At 44.3% G+C, this 21,043-nt stretch overlaps 1 protein-coding gene across 3 annotated transcripts in view; it reads right to left on the bottom strand.

Annotated features, from left to right (window-relative positions):
- Positions 1–3,320: 3,320 nt before the first annotated feature.
- The window catches only part of KIAA2012 (KIAA2012 ortholog), an 86,271-nt gene continuing 68,548 nt past the window's right edge, over positions 3,321–21,043 (bottom strand). For all 3 annotated transcript variants that reach the window (XM_034786434.1, XM_034786436.1, XM_034786435.1), the window contains exons 17-24: positions 19,662–19,755; positions 17,083–17,257; positions 15,913–16,051; positions 13,886–14,262; positions 10,279–10,481; positions 6,816–6,988; positions 4,812–5,031; positions 3,321–4,258 (exon numbers count right to left, since the gene is read on the bottom strand). In XM_034786434.1, the coding sequence (XP_034642325.1) occupies positions 4,099–4,258; positions 4,812–5,031; positions 6,816–6,988; positions 10,279–10,481; positions 13,886–14,262; positions 15,913–16,051; positions 17,083–17,257; positions 19,662–19,755 (1,541 nt within the window). In that variant the 3' untranslated portion in view covers positions 3,321–4,098. The remainder of the gene's footprint in view (positions 4,259–4,811; positions 5,032–6,815; positions 6,989–10,278; positions 10,482–13,885; positions 14,263–15,912; positions 16,052–17,082; positions 17,258–19,661; positions 19,756–21,043) is intronic.

The raw sequence follows: 21,043 nt of genomic DNA, 5'->3' as shown, positions 1-21,043 counted from the left end.
CAATTTGTATTTTCTTTTCAAATATTTGCAGATGAAAAAGCAAGAGATGTGCTTATTTAGTAAATATTGATCAGAGCCAGCAAATACTATACTCTTAGAATTCTAGTTTACAGAGTATATTTTATTGTTCCCTGCTTACTCCAAGTGTTGAATACTCATTGATTTTTATTTTTTTAATAGTAATGTGCATTCCTTTCTCTTGAAACTATCCGCTGTTTCTGGTACCTGTTGAATGATGATATGTACTTGGAGCTTCAGTTTGGATTCTAAAACGAGAGGTTAGATTGAAACCTGTAAATTGGAAGGGAGAGTTGGAAGGAAATAGTTTTTTTTAACCCTCCTGCCCCTCACCCCCCCCCCCCCAAAAGTTAACCTTTTCCCTCTAGATCAGGGATGGGCAAACTTTTTGGGCGAGGGCCACAACTGGGTGGGGAAATTGTATGCAGGGCAAGGGGTGGGGGGGGGGGTGTGCTGTAAGGGACTCAGGGCAAGGGATTGGTGCAGAGGAGGGGTGCAGGCTGTATGAGGGGGCTTAGGGAAGAGGGTTGGGGTGCAGGAGGGGGCTCGGCAAGGGTGCAGGAGGGGTGTGGACTGCAGGAGAGGGCTCAGGGCAGGGTTGGGGTGCAAGGTGCAGGCAGGGGGCTTAGGGCAGGGAGTTGGGGGGCGGGGTGCAGGCAGGGTTTGGGCTCCGGCCTGGCACCGCTTACCTAAAGCGGCTCTGGGATGGCGCCAGGGCAGGCTCCCTGCACGCCTGCCCTGTCCCCGGCCCCGCGCCGCTCCAGGAAACGCTGCGGCCCCTGTGGGGGAGGTGGACTCTGCGTGCGCTGCCCTTTTCGCACCTCCAGGGACCTCCCCCAAAGCTCCCATTGGCCGCAGTTCCCTGTTCCCGGCCAAAGGGAGCTGTGGGAGGCGGTGTCTGGAGGCAAGGGCAATGTACAGAGCTCCCCCCCCCCCCCCCCCAGGGACTGCAGGGACGTGGTGCCAGCCGCTTCTGAGAGCGGTGCGGGGCCCACGGCACCATGGGGGGCAATCCCATGGGCTGGATCCAAAACCCTGAGGGGTCAGATCCGGCCCGCGGGCCAAAGTTTGCCCACCTCTGCTCTAGATCACTGCATCACATATGGTCCAGGTCAGTAGTGCCCCAAACTAATTACCATCTGATGGTTGAATGGTGTCCTATCTAAAATGAGTTGTGGGCTCATTGCAATTCCTAACCAGGTATCCGCATCTCAAGAGGTACCACCATTGTGGGTACCTGGCCTGGGCCATCTCAACAGTGCATCACACAGTTATGAATGGGTCATACTCAATGTCACACTCAAATGGGTCTTACAGCTCAGGTAGGAGGTGGATTGGGAGGATGGTGTAGAAAAAATGCATTGCTCTGCCTCTGCTTCACGTGACGTGCAAATAAACAGGACTTGCGTTTGCAGGTTTTTACATCAAGCACTTCTCATGAAAACTCAATTTACATTGCCAATTTGCTAAAATATGTTTTATGCTTTCACAGATAGGTTTTGAGGGTTTTTTTATGGAGCTCACTGTACAGTTATAAATGCATTTCCTTTCATGCTTGTGGTTTGTGTCCCTTTTCTGAACTGGTAGTACACTTCTTTTGTACTCCTAGCTGCACTAAACAATTCTTTTAAAATTATTAAAATTTTGATTTAAAAGAGTCAGAGAATATGGAATTTTTTAAGTGTTATGTTTAACCAAATGATTCCTAGAAGAAAAATGCCCTTCAAAAGAACAAATCACTAATATAACACATGGTGGAGCAAAATACTGTTTCCTTGAGGTGTTCCCTATATGCTTTCCAAAATACCAAAAATTGCTATATCTTAGGTACTCACATGCCTCTGTAACAGCAGTATCTGAGCACCTCTCCATCTTTCTAATAAATACATGCTCACAACATCTGTGTGGTAGGAAAATTACCACTATTCCGGCTTTACAGAGGAGGAACTGAGGCAGAGACTGTAGCACAGCTGGGAATTGTACCCAGATCTCTTGACTTCCAGGCTAGCATACCAACTGCTGGACCTTTTTCCTCCCAATCTACGTTTTATATGCTGATTTACCTTAACTTCTCAGGTGAGGAGGGACAGCATAGAACCCTCTTTTGAGACTACTAGAGAGTTTTAGCTAGGTGGAGAGCTTGCTGCACATGGCCTTCTCTCACCCCAGTGAAGATGAAATGGTGAGGTCTTTTCTATACTAGCCTTTTTTTTGCTCTTCTTTCAGCTGCATACATATGATGCTGTTGGGCAGCCATGTTTTATCTGGACTTGCTGTGAGAAGTTAAATAACCTATAGTTAACACTCCTCTACCATTGTGACCATCAGTGGAGCTGCACTGTTGGGAAGATTTAGGGGAGTGTACGCTATAGTCTCTCTCCCCCCCCCCCCCCCCAGACTAATCTTGGAAACTCAACCCAGGCTTCATGTAGGAAGATACTAAACACTGTTCCGGTGTCTCTTCAATCTATGATTCTTAGTATCTAGCAAAGTTACAAATCAAAGGTCCCAGGCTCATCTGTGCTAAACAATCTGTTACACCTTGGATTTAGCTGTGACACTGAGTACGTTTCACAGAGCTCTCTGTAAACTCAAATGTTCGTCCCTCTCACCAACAGAAGTTGATCCAAAACAGATAATCACCCATCTTGTCTCTCCCACATAATCACATGCAGATACCTGTTTTGTGGTTTTGACATGTTTTTCCATGGTCCCTTGCTCCCTGGAAGGAGTTAAGGGCATGTGGAAGGAGCATTTCTGGCTGAAAATGGAGTTCTGCAGGAACAGAATTCATAAGTTCTTATGCAAGCTGCATCCAGATCTCTTTTACCCAGAGAGGTGGACTGGGCTTTGCTTGCACGTTGCTGGTAAGGGGAGGAATCAAAGTGAAAAGAAATCACCTAAATTCTGCCCTTCCACTCAAAATCTCTCTTGATATTGTATACCATGCACAAAATGTAATACATTGTTTTTAAAAGCCTATAACACACACTGCATCTATGTAAAATAAGGATATTATTCATTAAGAGATCTTCTAACATTCAGATATGATGAAAAAGCTTGCAGGTGGATACTATTTCATTATAAGAATGCAGAAAGGGAAAATTATTTTTGAATATGGAATATTTTTAAAAATCTGTGCTGTGTATGTCCAGTGAGTGCAAACTCTGAATTGCTGGTGCACAGCCAGACAGGCTTATTAAGGATCAGCCACAGGTAATATATACAGAGGGCTAAAAGAGCGACATACATTAAGACACCACTCAGTATCTTTTTTTTTTTTTTTTACAGGAAAGCTCAAGTGCTGTAAATCAATTTATTTTGCTTCTAGCACTAGTAGTTAATGCACATTTAATTCAAATGAAGTCCAGCTCCAATTCAGCAAGAGCATAAAAATATTTGACGACAGAGTTTTAAATCTATTGAAAATGTGTAGTATGGTTTGCACATATAAATTTAACTTTGTTACATGCTATAAAAGAAAACAATGCAGAAGAAAACACGATTAACCTGATTTTGGGAAACAAGAATTGTTCTCTTGGTGGTAGCAGTCTTTATTTGACATCTTTGTTGGCTTCTTGGAATTGTATGATGCTAATATGCATAAAATCTAGGTGTTTCTGGATCTGATGAGCATAGGTAAGTCAGTTGGCTGGAGGATCCTTCTGCCAATCAGAGAGGCCCTCATACCCTCCACAAGATTGTGGAAAGCTACTGCCCTGCTTCTACAGAATGGTCCTGAGAATCTGGGAGGGGGGCACAGGGTAGGAGAAGTCTGCTCTTATAAGGTCCACAAGAGACTGTAAGGCTAACTCAGGCTGGTAATTAGGTTGTCTATTTGTTAACTATAGCATCTTGAATGCCTGATTTCCCACCTATTGGATGAGCATATAAAGTGTACTTATCTACTGGGGAAGTGGATTTAGAAGAGAAAATGTCTCCCCAAGAAGGAATAGGGAAGTCTTAGGCCATGTTTTGTACTTCCCATTGGGTCAGACGAGTTCAAGGGAACTCTTAATTGGATTCAATGAATTGGAAGCGTCCACTGCAATAACCCCGATCCGTTTGGTATCCTCGTATTTATTTGTTTTCATTTGCTGTCTCCAGGCCTAGCATTTGGAGCAGCTGAAAATAAGAATAAACCCATGGCCGTGAAATTTGCTGTGTATGTTCCAGTCCACTGGCTTCCACTAGCAACTCCTGCTGGAATCGCAGGTGCTGCTCCAGAGCTTCTCTTTGCCTGCAAACAAACAGTGCTAATTAAAATAGTTAGAAATGAAAGGAAGGCAGCTAGTATTCCTCAATTCATTAGGAGGGGGCTAAGTCAATATCTTTTTGGTAATAATTATAAACTCAGCAATTTAAATTCATTGCTGGTGTAACTTTTTACTTCAGCTATACTATAATTTCAGCTGTATTGGGAAACTGGGTATTATGTACCATTTTGTAGTATAGATGGGATATTCGCTGTGTCCCTGAACTATTCAAAAACCTGGGAGCCATGTAAAGCTTTAGCACACAGTTTGGGGACGTAATGAAAACATGGTTGAGTTTTGTCTACATCACAAAGAATCATTTTGTAATTTGGAGTTCTAGAATATAGAGGACCAAATGTTAGAATTTGAGGTTCGTTACTGGAATTCCAGTAGTGTGAACCAGTGAAGATATTTTCACTGAAATAGTTCCAGCCCTAGTAGTGTTTTTGTTTAGGTTGGCCCCAAGTGACTGATGTTAACTACTGATGTGTTACTATTCAGCAGGAATAATTTCCTTTTCTGAATAAGACTGTTTACCTGGCTAGAAGTTGTGCTTGTGTCTTTGCTTCCTCCAAAGCTAATCTAGCTGCCTCTTCCGCTTTCTTCCTCCTTTCCTCGGCCTCACGCCTTGCCTGTTCCTCCTCCTCCAGTTTCCTTCTCTCATACTCCAGGCGTTGTTCTTCTGCCATCTCTGCTAGCCGTTGTCGTTCCACCTCTAGCCACATTTCCCTTTCTTTCTGTCTGCGTTTTTCTGCCTCTAGGGGGTGGATGACCAGATAATTAGTAGCTGCCAAGATTGCCTATTTAGGAAATAGTTGTTTAACTGTATTGAAAACACAAAATGATATTGCTGTTGCAGTATTGTCAACCCCAAGTGTTTAAAAACCCCAGGCTCCTAAAATTGAGGAGTTTTGCTTTTTTTTTAATTTAACTTCTCATTCAGCACATTTTCAAGTATTTGTTTACAGCTATTAGTGCTAAACTATTACTTACTTTTTTAAGGCAAACTGAAATTCTGATGTAGTTATATGGCTCCAGGGAGCGTGGGTGGGCGGGAGGCATCGGTGGCGGTGGCAGGGCTGAAATAGCCCCAGCCTGTAGCTTCCCAGGTGGCGGGGGGACTTGAGTCCCGAGCCCCACCCTGTGCCAGGCTGCAACCCAGAGCCCTGCATCGCACCTCGAGAGGGGATGAAGCCCCGTGCCCTAAGAGCATCTGAAGCCCTGAGCAGGACTGAAGCCTCGAACCCCCAGCCCTGACCCAATATATAGAACCCTCCCCAAAATATTTAAATAAATGGTTTTCTAATATTAACAGTGTGATTAAAACAGCAGCTAATCACAACGTTTTAAATCTCATGATTAATTTTTTTTAATTGCTTGACAGCTCTATTTTTTCATTCTCTGCTCTTGCCTGAGGGCCAGGGCATCAAACCCAACCTTTGTATTTCTACAGGGCCTTTCTTCCAAGCATCTCACAGTGCTTTACAAATGTTAATTGAGATATTAATTATCACAAGACACCTGTGAGTAATGAAGTATTAATTTCCCCTATATGTAAAATAGGGGTAATGAGGCACACTGAGGTTAAGTGACTTGCATAAGATTATGGGTGCAAATCACTGGCAAAGCTGGGAATAGAACCCAGAAACTAACCATTCCTTCTCACAGTAGCGCTAATATCAAGCAAATGGACTGGAGTGCATCACGGTTGATTATGTTTAATTAAACAAGATGAGATGTTTCCCGAAAACTTTACTATAAGCTGAATTTCACTGTAACCGGAGAGGGCCAATATGGCAAAGCTCCCCTTTTCAGCTGTGGCTGAGGGGGTCTGTCTTCCACCCACCGTCCTGCCAGAGGGGGCACTAGCAGCTACACAAGTGCCTCTCAAAAGCCATGTTTTCACTTCCAGCAGCTGCAGCCAAAGCAGAAGGTAAGGATTCCTTTGCCTCTCACCCACTCACACAGTAGTGGCAGCTTCTTTTCAGTCAGAATAGGGATGGTAAGAGTGTCCTTGGAATGAAATATTCCTAGAGAATTTAGAACAATGGACCCCACCGCTGGTGGCATGATATTCACTCCAACTGCGCTGATGCAATTTGGGATTTTCACTCCACTATAAGCAGGTTCTCCTGTATTATGATCAAAGGGGACTGCTTGAGAAACCTCTCTGCTGCCTCATTGGATACTAGGCCACCTGTGGTGAATTTCTCTGGATCCCTTATTACTAGAGCCATGGAGGAATTTAATAAAGAAGCTCCTATCTAGGTTCTTACATAGATGGCCCCTATCATTGTAGTATCTGGGTGCCTTATAGACATTCATTAATTCACTCTTTCAACACTCCATGAAGAAGGAGTATTATCATCATCATCATCACCATTGTACAGATGATGAGGAACTAAGAGACTTGCCATAGGTGTCTCAGGAATTCCAGGGCAGAGCCAGGAGCTCCTGAGTCTGAGTCCTGTGCCTTCACCAGAAAACCACCTGGGTGAATTATCTGCAGATACAGTAAGTTTTAGTCCTTTTTTAGAGCACCTGCACGTTCTTGTTCCTCCTGCTGTCTCTTCTTCTGCAGCTCCAGAAGTTTTCTGCGATATTCCTCCTGCTGCTGTCGGATACGTTCCTGTGCTGCTTTCTCGTGTTGTAGCTTCCTCGCTGCCTCTTCCTCCTGGCATTGGTGCTGTTCTTCTAGCTCCTGTTTCCGTAAACTGAAACATAAATTATTAATTGATGGAGCACCGAGGGCCTGCTGAGCACTCTTTACAGATCATAAGAAGAGCAGGTTCTTGGCCCAAAGATCTACAAATAATACAATGTAGAAGAAGGGATGGTTAAAACAGGACAAAGTGGCTGATTAGTGATGTGTCATTTTGGTTCCACAAATTTGTTTAGATTTTTTAAAAATACATAGTTTCTACTGTCTCATTTAATCTTCCTTTGAGGAGTGGACGAGGGTTTTTAAGCCTCCTAGAAGAAGTCTGTTTTAAAGAGGGAGATGAGGGAGACAGGACCAAGGAGTGGGGGGGTTCCAAGTGCCTGGGCCACATGGAATGGAAGAAGGCATGGAGACAAGAGTGAGAGGAGGACACCAAGGGAGGGCTAGCATGGAAAAAGTAAAGGGAGCAAGAGGTGGGGAGCAAATGGAAATGAACAAAGAGGAGACAAGCCAAGTTGTGCAGGGTCTTGGAGGTGGGGACAAGGGCTTTAAATGTGATGTGGAAGGCAGTGCAGGGATTTGAAGAAGGTTTGAACATGGTCAGAGTGGTGGGCAAGGTAGGCAGTTGTTGCAACAGGATTTGGGTGAACGTGAGAAGACTGAGAAGAAAGTCCAGGAGGCAGTAGAAGAAGAAGAAAAAAATGCAACAGTCAAGGTGACAGGTGATCAGGACTTGAGCAAGGGCTTTTGAAGTAGGAGTGGACATGGAGAGAAATGGTTAGGGGCCAAAGAAAACTATGAGAAACCAATAGCAATTCCCCTTAGGGAAGAGAGCAGTGGTCTAGTTAGTCTGGTACTGTATCATGTTTCTGACAATGGTCAGTTCTACAGTCTTGAAGAAGGGGTAGGACCCATACTAATACACCTAGCTGTGCAGAAATGTATTATTGGGACTGGGGGAAGGTAGCAGAAGGGGCTTTCTTCTTGAACTCAACTGATAATCAGCTTATGTTCTGATGTATAAAGATTGATAGCTCTGTAGTTTTCACCTTGCTTCCTATAACTGTAGATGTTACTTTAATTCAAGCATCTAATCAATGTAAACTTATTTGCCTCCAAAATATCCTACTGCAGTGAGTTCCACAGGTTAATCATATAGTGAATTAAAAAGGTTCTCTTTTTTCTGCTTTAATGTAATTGTGTTCTCTTGTTCTTGTATTACAATTTTTGGGAACAGGTGAACTGGGGGAACAAATTGCAGGGCCTTGCGTACAGTTATTTCTCACCATGCCTCCTCCCTATTGCCTATGGAGACCCTATTTTTTCCTCTAACATCCTTGTCGTGCCCCATGCTGCAGTTGAGGGTCAGAGAAAGTTGGCTTTGGAGCACAGTAGCAATGCAGAGCAGGACCCATTTATATGTCTGACAACCAACCATGTTTAAGTATGGTTTAAAAGTGACTGTGACCAAACTAGATTGTAAAATTCAGTGTGGGACCAAGCACTGTTAGAATAGCTCAGGCCCAAGTTGAGACCTTGACTGGACCATGTCTTTTTAAACCAGATTTTAACACAGCTGTGCCTCTTCCACACTGGCCAGCTCGACCAGGTTAGAACACTGTACAACCACAAACAAGTTGAAACTATGCAAAGCAATCTAAGGCATTCAGATTTGATAGCATGTTTACCCTATTAGCACTCGTTTTGCACTGGTGAGAATGACTATGTGGCGGGGCATGGCAGTGGCAAATCAGATATGCTGTTTCTTTGGCTAACAACTGAGATTTCCAGTTTAGGCTCACCTATGTTATCAGAGCTTACTCCAGTCTGTCAGTAGGCCCTTTCAATGTGGGAGAGAGAGACAGCTGCAGGCCATGCTGTAGCTGACTGCTGTAGGATGCCTGTCTTTCCCTTCTAACTGGTATTGTGCCTCTTGAATTTCCCCTTCATTCCTGAGGTCTAGGGGACACAGTTTGTATGATATTTACTAAACATATGAAATAGCTGTAAAACACCCAGCTAAAGTATCTTCCCTCTCCAATAACTGCAATAACCCAGAGTCTTCCTAATCCTCCCCCACCTATAGCTTCTGAAGTGCAGTCAGGGGAAGGAATTATTTCCCTTCTATCAACTGTTTAAAAGAAGGGAGTAACTTCAGGCTTCCTCTGGCCCTTCCAAAATGCCACCATATCAGTCTCTACCACCATCTATATTATTTAAATATGTGTCTACATAGGGATAAAAGACCTGGGGGCATGGCTGTTGGTGGCCTGTATCAGCTGACTCAGGTTGGTGGGGCTTGGACTGTGGGGCTGAAAAATCGCTGTGTAGACCTTTCAGCTGGAGCCTGAGCTCTGGGACCCTCCTCCCTCTCAAGGTACCAGCCTGGGCCTGACTGTCTACTCAGCAATTTTTCAGCCCCAGACCCTGAGCCCTTCAGTCTGAGCTAGTTGACCCGAGCCAGCTGCAGGTTTTTTATCCCTGTGTAGATGGTGGCCTTGTCCTCATGGGAAAACCTATGGAGAAGTGCTGGGAGGTGTCCCACTAGCAATAAGTGATACAGCAAGCAGGCAGAATTGAATGAAATGCGGTTGGGGGCTCTGGAGTGGAGATGAGGGGGTTGGGGTGCAGGAGGGGGCTCACGCTGGGAGGTGGGGCTGAGGAATGTGGGAGGGGGCTGTGAGTTGAGGAAGGGAGTTGGGGTGTGGGAGGGGGTACAGGCTCTGGGCTGGGGATGAGGGGTTTTGGGGTGCAGGAGGGGGCTTGAGGGTTGGGGGGACTCAGGGCTGGGGTAGGGAGTTGGAGCGCAGGCTTACTTTGGGTGGCTCCTGGTCAGCAGTGCAGCGGGGCTAAGGCAGGCTCCCTGCCTGTCCTGGCTCCACGCAGTGCCCCAGAATCAGCTAGCAGGTCCGGCTCCTAGGCAGGGAGGGCCAGGAGGCTCCGCGTGCTGCTCTCAGTGCGATTAATTGCAATTAATTTCTTTAATCACGTGATTAATCGTGAATAACTTTTTTAATTGTTTGACAACCCTACTTTTTATTTATATACTTATATATATAAAATAAGGTTCCAGAATATATCTGTGCTGCCTTGTTCTACTGTTTGGAAATGCAGTCAGGGAGTATTGGTATAAGAGGACACCCAACCCTGAGATGTCTTACTGAGTTCCTGGTGTGAGCAGTGGGGTATTTTGAGAGGTGTATTTCCCGATGTATGGGTAGATGGAGTTTGGGGGTTTAAGTGCTTGATGTGTTCCTTAAATGGCAAAGAACAATCATGCTTTTTATGTTGCCATTCAACCCAAATATTTCCTTTCCCATCCAGAACCTTATCCCCACTAACCGCATCTCCTCTGCCCTTCTCTTCTGCTCCCGTTCCAGTTCTTCTTTCATTTTTTCCATACGCTCCTGCTGCTCTTGCTGTTTCCATTTCTGTTCCTCCTGTTCCCTTCTTTTCCTCTCTACCTCTAGCCGTCTTCTCTCTGCCTTCTCTGCTCGCATTCTGTCCCGTGATAATTTCTCCTCCTGCTGATTTCCAGGGAGAGCCTGAATGGATATAAGGAAAAGACACCTACTAAATAAAGTTTGCACTCTGCTAATTGCTGATTGGTTCATTTGTTCTATTGTTAACGATGGGATTCACAGCCCCTGAAATGGATGCACTTTATATGATATTTACATATCCTAGGGTACATTTGCCTTACCTGGGATGCTCATTGTTAATGTGATTGACTTTATCTGCACCGTTTACTCTGTACAATAAATATACCTCTCGTTCCATGGATGACTCCTAGCAGGTGCCTTGCATGATGACATCTGATAACTATCACAAGGCTCCCCCATAGTTTACGTTCCCCTGATTTTTCGCTATTGTAAACCCAATTCTATGAAGCCCGGCTCAAGTTCAGATTTCTGATACCACCTCCTCTCTATTTCTTTGGAAACGCTTTGCCTGTCCAAAAATCTGTTGGGGAGGAGGAGGAAAAAGGGCTGGGTTTACTCCAAAAACCTGAAGCCAGTTGTCCTGCATTGTCGGGAAATGGATATGAATGATGTGTCTCATATTTGCAAGGCAAAATACTGGTTATAATGAAAACAAGTCTAAAAATACTACAACAGAAATGGAAGGATATGAAAGGTCTCAGCATTGAAGTCTGAGGATACAGAGTTTCTAAACTGGGACCCAGGCTCTGAATAAATTGAACACTCATCAATAACACAGGATTGTAAGATTTGCAATGCCAGATTGGACCACTGGCGTATCAAGGCCACTATCCAATTTCTGGCAGTAGCTAATGCTTTAGGGAGACTCCACCGTCTCCATAAGGCACCGGTGCAGCACTGTACATGGGTTAGGGAAAGGGAATCTTTTCTGACCCTATGATATCTTCAACATGGGTGTAAACCGGGGTGGGCAAACTTTTTGGCCCGAGGGCCACATCAGGGAATAGAAATTGTATGGTGAGCCATGAATGCTCACAGAAATTGGGGTTGGGGTGTGAGCTCTGGGGTGGGGTAGGGATGAGGAGTTTGGGGATGGGATTGAGGGGTTTGGAGAGCAGGAGGGGGATCAGGGCTGGGGGTTGGGGAGAGGCTCAGGGGGTGCAGGCTCCAAGCAGCGCTTACCTCAAGCTGCTCCTGGAAGCAGTGGTATGTCCCTTCTCTGGCTCCTATGCGAAGGCGCGGCCAGGCGGCTCTGCACGCTGCCCCATCTGCAGGCACTGCCCCTGCAGCTCCCATTAGAGCACATAGGAGCCAGAGCAGGGCCATGCCGTGGCTTCTGGGAGCTGCGTGGTGTGAGCCCCGGCTGGAGCACCGGAGCAGCCCCCAACCCAGCGCCCCCACCAGAGCCGGGCTGAGCCATGTGGTGTGGCCCCTGACCCAGCACCTTGGCCTGAGTGGGGCCGAGCTGTGTGGTGCAGCCCCATCCCAGAGCCCCGGCCGGAGTACCAGACTGGGGCCGAGCAGCATGGTGTGGCTTGCAGGCTGGCTTAAAATGGCTTGCCGGCCAGATCTGGCCCACGGGCCATAGTTTGCCCATCCCTGGTGTAGACAGCTGGGGGCTCAGTGCGGCTTTGCCTCCCCATAAATATTAGGGATTGCATTAATAAATAAAGGAAACACTGAATTTGGAACAAAAGCTTGTTCATCTCTCTCTGTTAAAAGTGGACAAATTTAGTTATGGTACAAACTACTCATTGAAGTGATAGATAACAGCTATTATTTTTTAACTCTAGCCTCTCCAAATAAAAAATGCTGTCTGCACCCCTGTTGAAGCACAAGATTCAGTTATTCTTCACAATCACATGATCTACTATCCCTTTAAGGACAGGCCTGAGCCTGCCCATCCCCTCTCTGAGTTCTGTCTCTTGAAAGACTGGCATTCTGAAAACTAGTGTCTCCCTAGGATTATAGGACTGTAGGCTACTGCAAAGCATGCTAGGAAGTGGGAAGGAGAGGCAAGGAACATAAGCAACACTCAGACGTGTGAGTCAGTGAGGTTGATCGATAGATATCGGACGTGAAACCTACTGCAGGGTTTTCCACTAAGAGATCCTGGGGGGCTGTGGAAAAGGCCCATCAAGAAACAGAAAATAGAAGGAGCTGCGAGGGGTGAAACAAGAGAAGGAGAAAGCCTGGGACAATACAGTCTGGGCTAGGCTCAAGGCTCGGTGTTGACCTGTTTAGAGGTCCCATGTCAGGGCTTCCAGAGAGGGTAGAACTCTCATCAAGGGGGCAGATCACAGCTGACACTGGGGAAAGGACAAATGAGCCTGCTTGACCCAGAAGGAGAGGATTAATTGATTTCCTATCCTTCCATTTTCTCTCCTACCAAACTGGGGGTGACTGTTTTTGAAGAGCAGCCGTGGCAGTGCTCTCCTCCCCATAGCAGGAAGGTAAAGTATCGGTTATATTTACTGCAGCAAACATAATTACACATTATTGGTTATAATATTAATCAGCCTTTTTAATTCCTTAGTTACAGTAGTTAATGCTCTGGTGGCAGTGAGGCCCACAAAGCGGACTATACTGCTGTATTTCCTTTTGTTTGTTCTAAGTTCACCAGCCATAAATCTCATCAAGTGATTCGCTGGAGACCAGGATTGCCGGGGGGTGAATAACCTGCTGACCTGCAATAACCAAAAGGTAGCAATGAGCTGGCTCTCTAAGGGGTTTGGGCTGAGGAGCACGGTGCTAGAGAGCTGGCCTCTCCAAGTAGAGGAATGAGCAAAGTCACATGAGGGGGCAGCCTGTGGCCAAGAGCAGGCCTGCAGGAAAATGAGCAGCTGGCCATTCAGTCAAATGGGGAGCCAAACAGGGGAAACAGCCTTGGGAATCAGCACTCTATTAGGAGCGGATGGGCTAGTGAGCGGGCAGGAGGGTTGGCTGTCAGAAATAAGCCTTTGGAAGGAGAGTCAGAGTAGTTAGGTGATGGACGGGCAATAAGCCCAGTTGTTTTGGGTTCCCAGACCAGGGAGCCTGTAGAAGAGGATGGGTGTGATTGTGGGTTCCCTCAGCTACTACAGAGGACTAAGAAACAGTCTGCACTGCCACCTAGTGAGGTGACACTGTGATCACGGGGATGCTGGAGGGACTCAGCAGAGCCCCAGAGGGCTGGAGCTGAGCCCAGAGTTGGAACAGAAGAGCAATTGTGGAAGAGAAGACAGGTGTTCTGTAAGGCAGGGCTGGGTCCACCTTGAGACTGGGGCAGAAGATTTTTGTTTTGTGTCTGGACTTGATACACAGGAAGGGGTGGGCTTGTTGTGATCTGGCCAGAGGGCTAAGTCACCTCAGTAGCCGAACTGCGTTGAGGGCGAGAGAATCATGGAAGATGAAGCGGGCCCTGAGCCAGACCAGGTAGGTCCCTATTGCGATCCTAGAATGTAAGATGCAGTTCAGTGAATCATTCTTCCCTATCTCTGACCATAAAGGAAAACTCCAGTTCTTACCTCTGAGACCTCATTGCTTATGCCTGCGTCCAATTCTGTACCACTGACTGTGGTGATTATTGGGCGAGCCTGAGTAAGTTTTTTGTGAACGGGAACTGGACTAGACCCAGAAGGACTGTCATAATGTTCAAAACAAAACTGAGGGCTCTCAGGAGGGAGCAAATGGTCCTTAATAGGAAAGCTGGAGGGAGAAGGGCTCCTGTCATCATGTAACTCTTCATCTCCAGCAGCTGCACTGCTCTGATCGGCTTCTTCTGCTTCCTGCCCTCCTTCCTTATGCTTTGGTTCTTGGATGGTCTCTGGTCTTTTGACTCCAGTAGTCTTTTTCCTGAGAGAGGATGTTCTTTTCTCATCAGCCTTTTTCTCTTTTGGTTTTCCTGTAAGAACACAATTAATTCCAAATTTTGATTTGTGTCAGCCAAGGGCATGCACAAGGGGGGGGTAAGCAGGTGCATGGGCCCCTCCAATAATCAGCAGGGGCCCACAACTGCTCCAGCCCTGAGGTGGTGGCAGGGGCCCAGAACGTGCCCCTCCAAAAGCGGTCAAACTTTTATTCCCATGCACATCCCCTGGTGTCAGCTGATATAGCCAACCCACTGTAACCTGATCTCTAATCAAGATGCAGAATGTTTTCCAGATGTCATCAATATTGCAGTTAGTTGTCTATGTGCCCATCTACAATGCAAGTACTTAAATCCATAGGCAAATCTATTCCATATTTTTATTATAGGGAGCTGGTGTTAGTTTATTGGCAGGCAGTGTAAATATTAGGTATGATACATAACTTTTTTCTAAACACTCATTTTAGACATGAACATTTCCCTCTTGCACAGAATTTAGTGATTTTTGAAAAGAAGAATTTGGTGCTCTTGTTTTTCTAGTTTTGTCATGTTTCCTGCTCAGCTTAGGTCAATTTAAAGAGCCAAAACATTATACCTTTTCTGACTACTATGATGAAATTAAAAATAAGGAAGTTAGCTCTGTCAGTGTTTAGAGATGAATCTCAGAACAATTATCCAGAAATTCTTAATTAGATTTTTTTTGAGACAGCCAACTGTAATTTACTATCTAATTATTATTCTTATATCAAACACCAATCATAATTACTGCATTAGTTGTATTTTTCTCTTCTTATGGTGTTGCTTGAGGCCTTCTTTCTCTAGACAAAAATGATTATGAAATGCTGATGTTAACATTTTTAGGTGTGTTCTCTCTTGTGAACAAATGGTAAAAGAGTGTGATCTAATGGATGGGGCATCGGACTGGGATCCAGTAGACTTAGCTCTGCCACTGACCTGCTATATAACCTTGGACAAGTCACTTCCTCTTTCTGTCCCGCCCCCACTCCTTTGTCTATTTGCAGTGTAAGACCTTTAAGGCAGGAGGCTAATCTGTGTACAGTGAATAGCAAAATGGGAACCTCAGTCCCTAGGTGCTACTGCAATACAAATAAGTAATAATGTAGAAATAACATGAAAAAGGAAGAGCAGTTACTATGTATGTGCACCTCTCAGTATGCATGTTTCTTTTCTGCTACACTGCAAACACCCTTGGAGGAAAAACCTAGCTACAAACCCTGTCTATTTGCATAACTACATACAATTATTTGCTTCTGGCAAAACAGAAAATATTTCCTTCTAGGTATGCATGGTTACAACACAGCTATTTGCTGCTGCAGTGACTGCTAGCCTTTAGCTGATTCAATGCTAAATAGCAAGAATTAATCTTAATAAAAACTGATCACATATCTAAAAATAAGAACTGAATGCCAGAATCTTCCTTGGACCTTTTGAGCTACAGGGCAGAGAGCAAAACAAAAACATCATAAAAATATTATCTTTTCAGTTCTGCATGGCAGATCTTGGTTCTAATATTCTGCTCCTGGTGATATTTCTTCCAGATCTCTTATTTTTGTGTGTGTGTGTGTGTGTGTGTGTGTGTGTTTAAATAAATAAATAAATAAATAAATTAAAAAAAAAAGGTAGGATACTGAAGCTGAAACTTTTTCTTTTCATGTGTGTTCTTACCTACAACAAATTCTTCTCTGCTGTGTCGTTTGTCTTTGTTACTGCTTTTTTTCTGTGCTTTGGATACTGGATCCATCTTGGTCAATTCATTTCTCTGCCTTTTCATGGTTTTGTTCTCTGCAGCTTCTGTGTCCTGGAACTAGAATTGACAGTAATGGTGTTTATCTGAAACATACTGATAAGTTTTATATTGATTTAGTTAAGAACAAGAATATATGTTTTTTTGTACCAAGCAGTCCAGCCTCAAACACTGTTCAGAATGAAATGATAAAGAAGAGTATCTTTTTTTTCATAGGCACAATGGAACTTCACCACACCTGCAGCAATAACATGTATTGTTTTTAGAGCATCCCACGTTAAAGCCTTGCCTATGGTACCACTTCTCAAAATCACACTTTGGAATCAGTCTAGTAATTGCCTTGGCACTTTGGAATTACCCATATTCTCAGGACCACTGACAAGTGACTTTCTGGCATATAGAGGGAAATAGTTTTCCTCTATAAGAGGTTTTGTACCCAGGCTACAAGAAAAGCTTATGTTTATTACTCAGGAGTCAAAGCTGTAAAACAAAATGGAGGGCAGCTTTACTCTTGATAGGTCACTCACTGTGCCCACAATCACTCATAATGTACCATCCATCATTCCCTTCTCTCTGTTCCCACAGCTCTATCTCATCCTGAATCAATCCACAGGTTTCTGGACCAAAAACAGACCACAAGGAAGGACAGGATTGTCCTTGGAAACATTGGTTCATAGCATTCCTCTTCTCTTCTCTTCTCTTCCCTGTTGCTGGTGTGTCCATCAGGGCTACTGGCCCCAAAGAGGCAGCGCAGCTGGGGGAATAGTGGTGGAGTGTCATTCTGCCCACTTGGTGTCAGTCCTGTACAGTATTTATTATTTGGCCTTTGGTAGCACTAGACTTATTCTGTGCTTTCCTAATTCTATCCTTTTGGTATAGAACTGAGTCTGACTTGGTAACATGAACCAAAGGCTACTTCTTTATTGCACTGTGCTCTGTGTCTGAGGTAGGCTGTAAGTGATGAAGTCAGTGTCTGTTTCGTTCTAATGTAAATAACCAGTATGAATAATGTTAACTCTCTTCTCAAACCCCTTCCAGGAGGAGGACGCAATAGGCATTTTGCTACTGGAGATGTGTCCTGTGATACTTACAGCATTGATGCTGGCAGTAGTTTGCTTGCAGAGCTCCTCTGGCAGGGTGGTCTTTTCTCCCTCTGTCACATGCTGCTTTTCCGAATCACTCATGGCTACTCCAATATTCTCTTGTAACATCGCCCTGTGACTGGAAGGTCCCAGGAGATAGTTACCAGATTCAGAGTCTTGACCCCTTTAAAATTAAAGCAATACAAATAACTAGACCAAGATTTTGGTGACGTCTTAGAGCTCCAGAGATAGTCACTCCTTCATAAGAAGAGACTAGGGAAAGCTGATGTGTTTTCTTTTTTCCCTTGCAAGTCCTGAAACATTTTGGAGTGATCTGTCAGTATCATACAGTGAACAACTTATGTAATTGTAATGGCCCCAGCAGGTAGCTGCTTTTTCTGCTTGGAGGTCTCTTGTCTGCTCATTACTGAGGAAAGCAAGTACTGTAACATTCTCTCTTGTGCTGTAAAAAAGATCCAAAGACTGATTGGCGGGTGCCTTGGCCATTTAATAACAAAATCATATATATTAAAATACTTTTCACTCCTGTAAAACTTGTCATCTTAAGATCTAGAAAATGTTACAAAACTCAATGTCCTGGCTCTCAGAAGTGCTGAATACTCACATTCCACTGAAATGAATGGGAACTACAAGTGCTCAGGTGATGAAATCTCGCACCACCTCTGATAAGCAGGTATTGTACACATTTTTGAGTATGAAACCTTGTTGTATTCAGTGCATCTATCTGCCATGCAGGTAAGTAATGCTGTATACAAATTAATAAAATAACTGATTATAATAAACTGAGACAGAGAGTAAGAATTTTGCTGAAAGTCTCACAGTGAGTCAGTATCAGAGCTGATAATAGAATCCAAAAGGCGTGACCTCCATCCATGCTCTAAATTAAACACCTTCATTTAATGCAAGTTACTGCTCTTCTAGCAGTCAAAGCAATACCAGAGCTAAGAGACATAATACCACATTATACTCAAAGAAAGAAATAATGATAATTCCTAGCAGGGGGTGTAGCAGTTCTAGCTCAAGCTGGAACTTCCATATAACAAATCAGTTTAATAAAAGTGAGGGGCTGTGATTTATCTGATGATAAACTATAGTACTAATAGGAAAAAAATTATTGATAAGGACAAATTCTGTCCTGATGTACACCCAATGCAATCTCATTGAGGTCTGTTCCTTCAACTAGACACTGACTTCTCATACCTCGGTTAGTCTAAGATCTTATCTTTACCTTTTCCTTTTGGAGCAGATTCTCTAGTAGGTTCCAGGTACTTTGCACCACTTCACTGATGCAAAGCAACCACAGATTTGGCTTAAATGGCTGGCTGCTGTGTGTTGCGGGCTGCTGTGTGTCACCGGCTGCTTTGCATCACCGGAGCAGTGCAAAGCGGACAGAACATACTGAAGAATTTAGCTCAGTGTTATCCAAACCTCTTAGTTAGTTTTCAGTAATGGATTTTCTGCATAATGCACCACTGTTTGTTTTCCTTCTTACTTTGGGGTTTGTCTAGACAAGAGTCTGTGGTTCTGTTTTAACTCAAGTTAATTGATTGCCTCTGGGCAAAAGTGACTGGTCTGGAGAGGGGAAAGATGAGAGGTGCAGAGACCAGAGAGGAAGAGGAGGCTACAGTAGTCCATTTCCCTGCCTATAATTTAATTTACAGTAGGAAACAATATTTTTGTCCAGAAAGATCTGTTATTCTCTGACTGCTCTGCTTAAGAGAGTTAGTGCCTCAAAGGCATTTTTCCAAAGTGTGCTCATTATCAACGGATCAGTTTGCTCCTTGCTTTCTGGGAAACACAGAGTGCTTGATTTGAAGCTCTAGCACTGTGTGTGTGGGGGTGGGGGGGAGGAGGGGCATTTATTTTAAATTCATGAAAGCAAGGGAGTTTGCACCACTGTGATGTAACCTTGAATGTCCATTAGTTTTACAGGTGTGTCACAGGGGCGAGGGGTAAGATAAGTAGGAGAGACAGGTGATTCCATCTGAAGTATTTCCAAATCTCCTATCACTTTAGTATCAAAGTGCCTAAACACTACTACTATCTGGCGGTCTTGGGTTTCCTCTTGTGCCCAATACTGTACCATCTAAGCATTTCTGAGTTAAATAAGATCTTCACAGGGAGGTCCTGAGCAGACTTCGCGGAGTCGCCTCCTCTTCTCCCAACCCTGGTTATAGGAAAGTCTCGCATCATGCCCTAAAGATGATTAGACTCTCGAGCATGATGCACGACCCGTCACCATAGTTCTACAGTCATATCCCCTCATCCGAGGAGAACTGTATTTCTGACTCAGTATAACAAGAGTGTGTGGGTGCCCTCTGTCCTTTTGGAATGTAGTTCTCACTACCTAATATGCTTAAGTCACAATCACTCAGAGAGCAATCCTATTCTGATGTTTCAGTGCTCACTAGAAAGTAATTCAACCAAGATTCAAAGCCCCTGGCTCCAGATCAATTTCAGCTTCCTGCATTTCTACTTTCCAATAGAAATGAAATGTAATTGAAAACCAAGGAAGGATGCAAAAAAGGAAACTTTTTAATTAAAAGAAAAAAGCACCTATTACTCACATTTCTTCAGTAGGACTCGCTGTATGGCCCCCATAGGATCCCAGGTGTGAAATACTATGGGATCCAGGTGCTCCATCCATTTGCTTACCTGGATCTGTAAAAGGAAAAACATTATTCTTATTCTCCAAGTCAGGGTTATAACTGGTGAAACTACTCAGTATCATTGCAATACCTGTAGCTGTGCTTTTGTTTTAAAGCCAGGCTTAACATAGTTTAAAGCGAGCAGCATTGGTGGCATGTGACCATTCCCTGTGGACAAGTGTCCAAAAACAAGATGTGGGAGAAATAATTTTTGCCAGATTTAGAACCCACTTAAATCTAGAATCTAGATTTAAACCTGGAATCTAGATTTAGACTAGAGCTTGAACAGAACTCAGTTTTGGAGGCTGAGGTCCCGTTTCATTCAAGGGTGCTGCCTGTTTTCTCAGACGTTATTCCCTGTCCATTCTAGAAACAGGCCAAGAATGTAGTTCAGATGAAAACTGTTATTGTGTAAATTACACATTCCCTGTAATTAGAAAGTGAGGGTTACATTCTGCTCTCGTTCACGGACAGTAGTATAACTCGAAAGTAACGCCAAAGACTTTGGTTTGGAGCTGAGGGTTTTTTGTCTTGGCCAGAAGCAAAATTCATGTCAAAATTTTGAATTCCCCCAACGTTGGGGTGTGTGTGTGTGTTGGGGTAGGAGGAGGGTGGTTTGGATACGAGGGTTTTGGATCAGACCCATCTCTAGATTTTATTAAATATTTTTGAGTTTTGAAACTCTAAAAGGTTTCATGAAATCTAGAGGCCAGTAATCTGGGATCGGCCCCAGTCTTTGAGGTGGGTATTGTTTTCAAAACTAGATATGAATTTTGCAGGCGACCCTTGTTGCCCTCTAACAGGCTGAACCCAAAGCACTGGATCCACATTGTGAATTCTAAGGCCAGTTCTAATGAAATCCAGAATGTTTATAAAAAATAAACATGAAGGGACTTCACAGCACTAGGATCTTCTCCCGCTGCCAAAAACTACCACTTCTTTTGGCAGGTTTGATGGTATCTCAGCAGAAAGCCCAAGGACTGAATGGGACATAGAGATGAAAGTAACCTTTGTGCCTAGAGGTGGGCCCTCAACTTCGGGGTTGACGCCCATAAACAGGATAGTGTTGGGAAGCATTCACTGCAGGGGGGGCTCTGAATCTGCAGAGGAGGGTGTAAGATTTACTCTTAAAGGAATAAGTTGTCATGTCAGACCACTACTTTTCTCTAGAGTTTGCCTGTGATACAGGATGTTAAGGCACCAGTAGAGAGAGCCCTTGTTCCAAGCATGCATAAAAAGTCAGACAGTGTTGACTGCTCTCAGTGATTTATACCATTCCAAGAGGCTGTGTTATTGCAAAA

This window comes from Trachemys scripta, chromosome 11, assembly GCF_013100865.1.
Source record: "Trachemys scripta elegans isolate TJP31775 chromosome 11, CAS_Tse_1.0, whole genome shotgun sequence".
Classification (NCBI taxonomy): domain Eukaryota; kingdom Metazoa; phylum Chordata; order Testudines; family Emydidae; genus Trachemys; species Trachemys scripta.
Note: the sequence above shows the minus strand (reverse complement) of the source record. Positions and strands in the feature narration are given on the sequence as shown.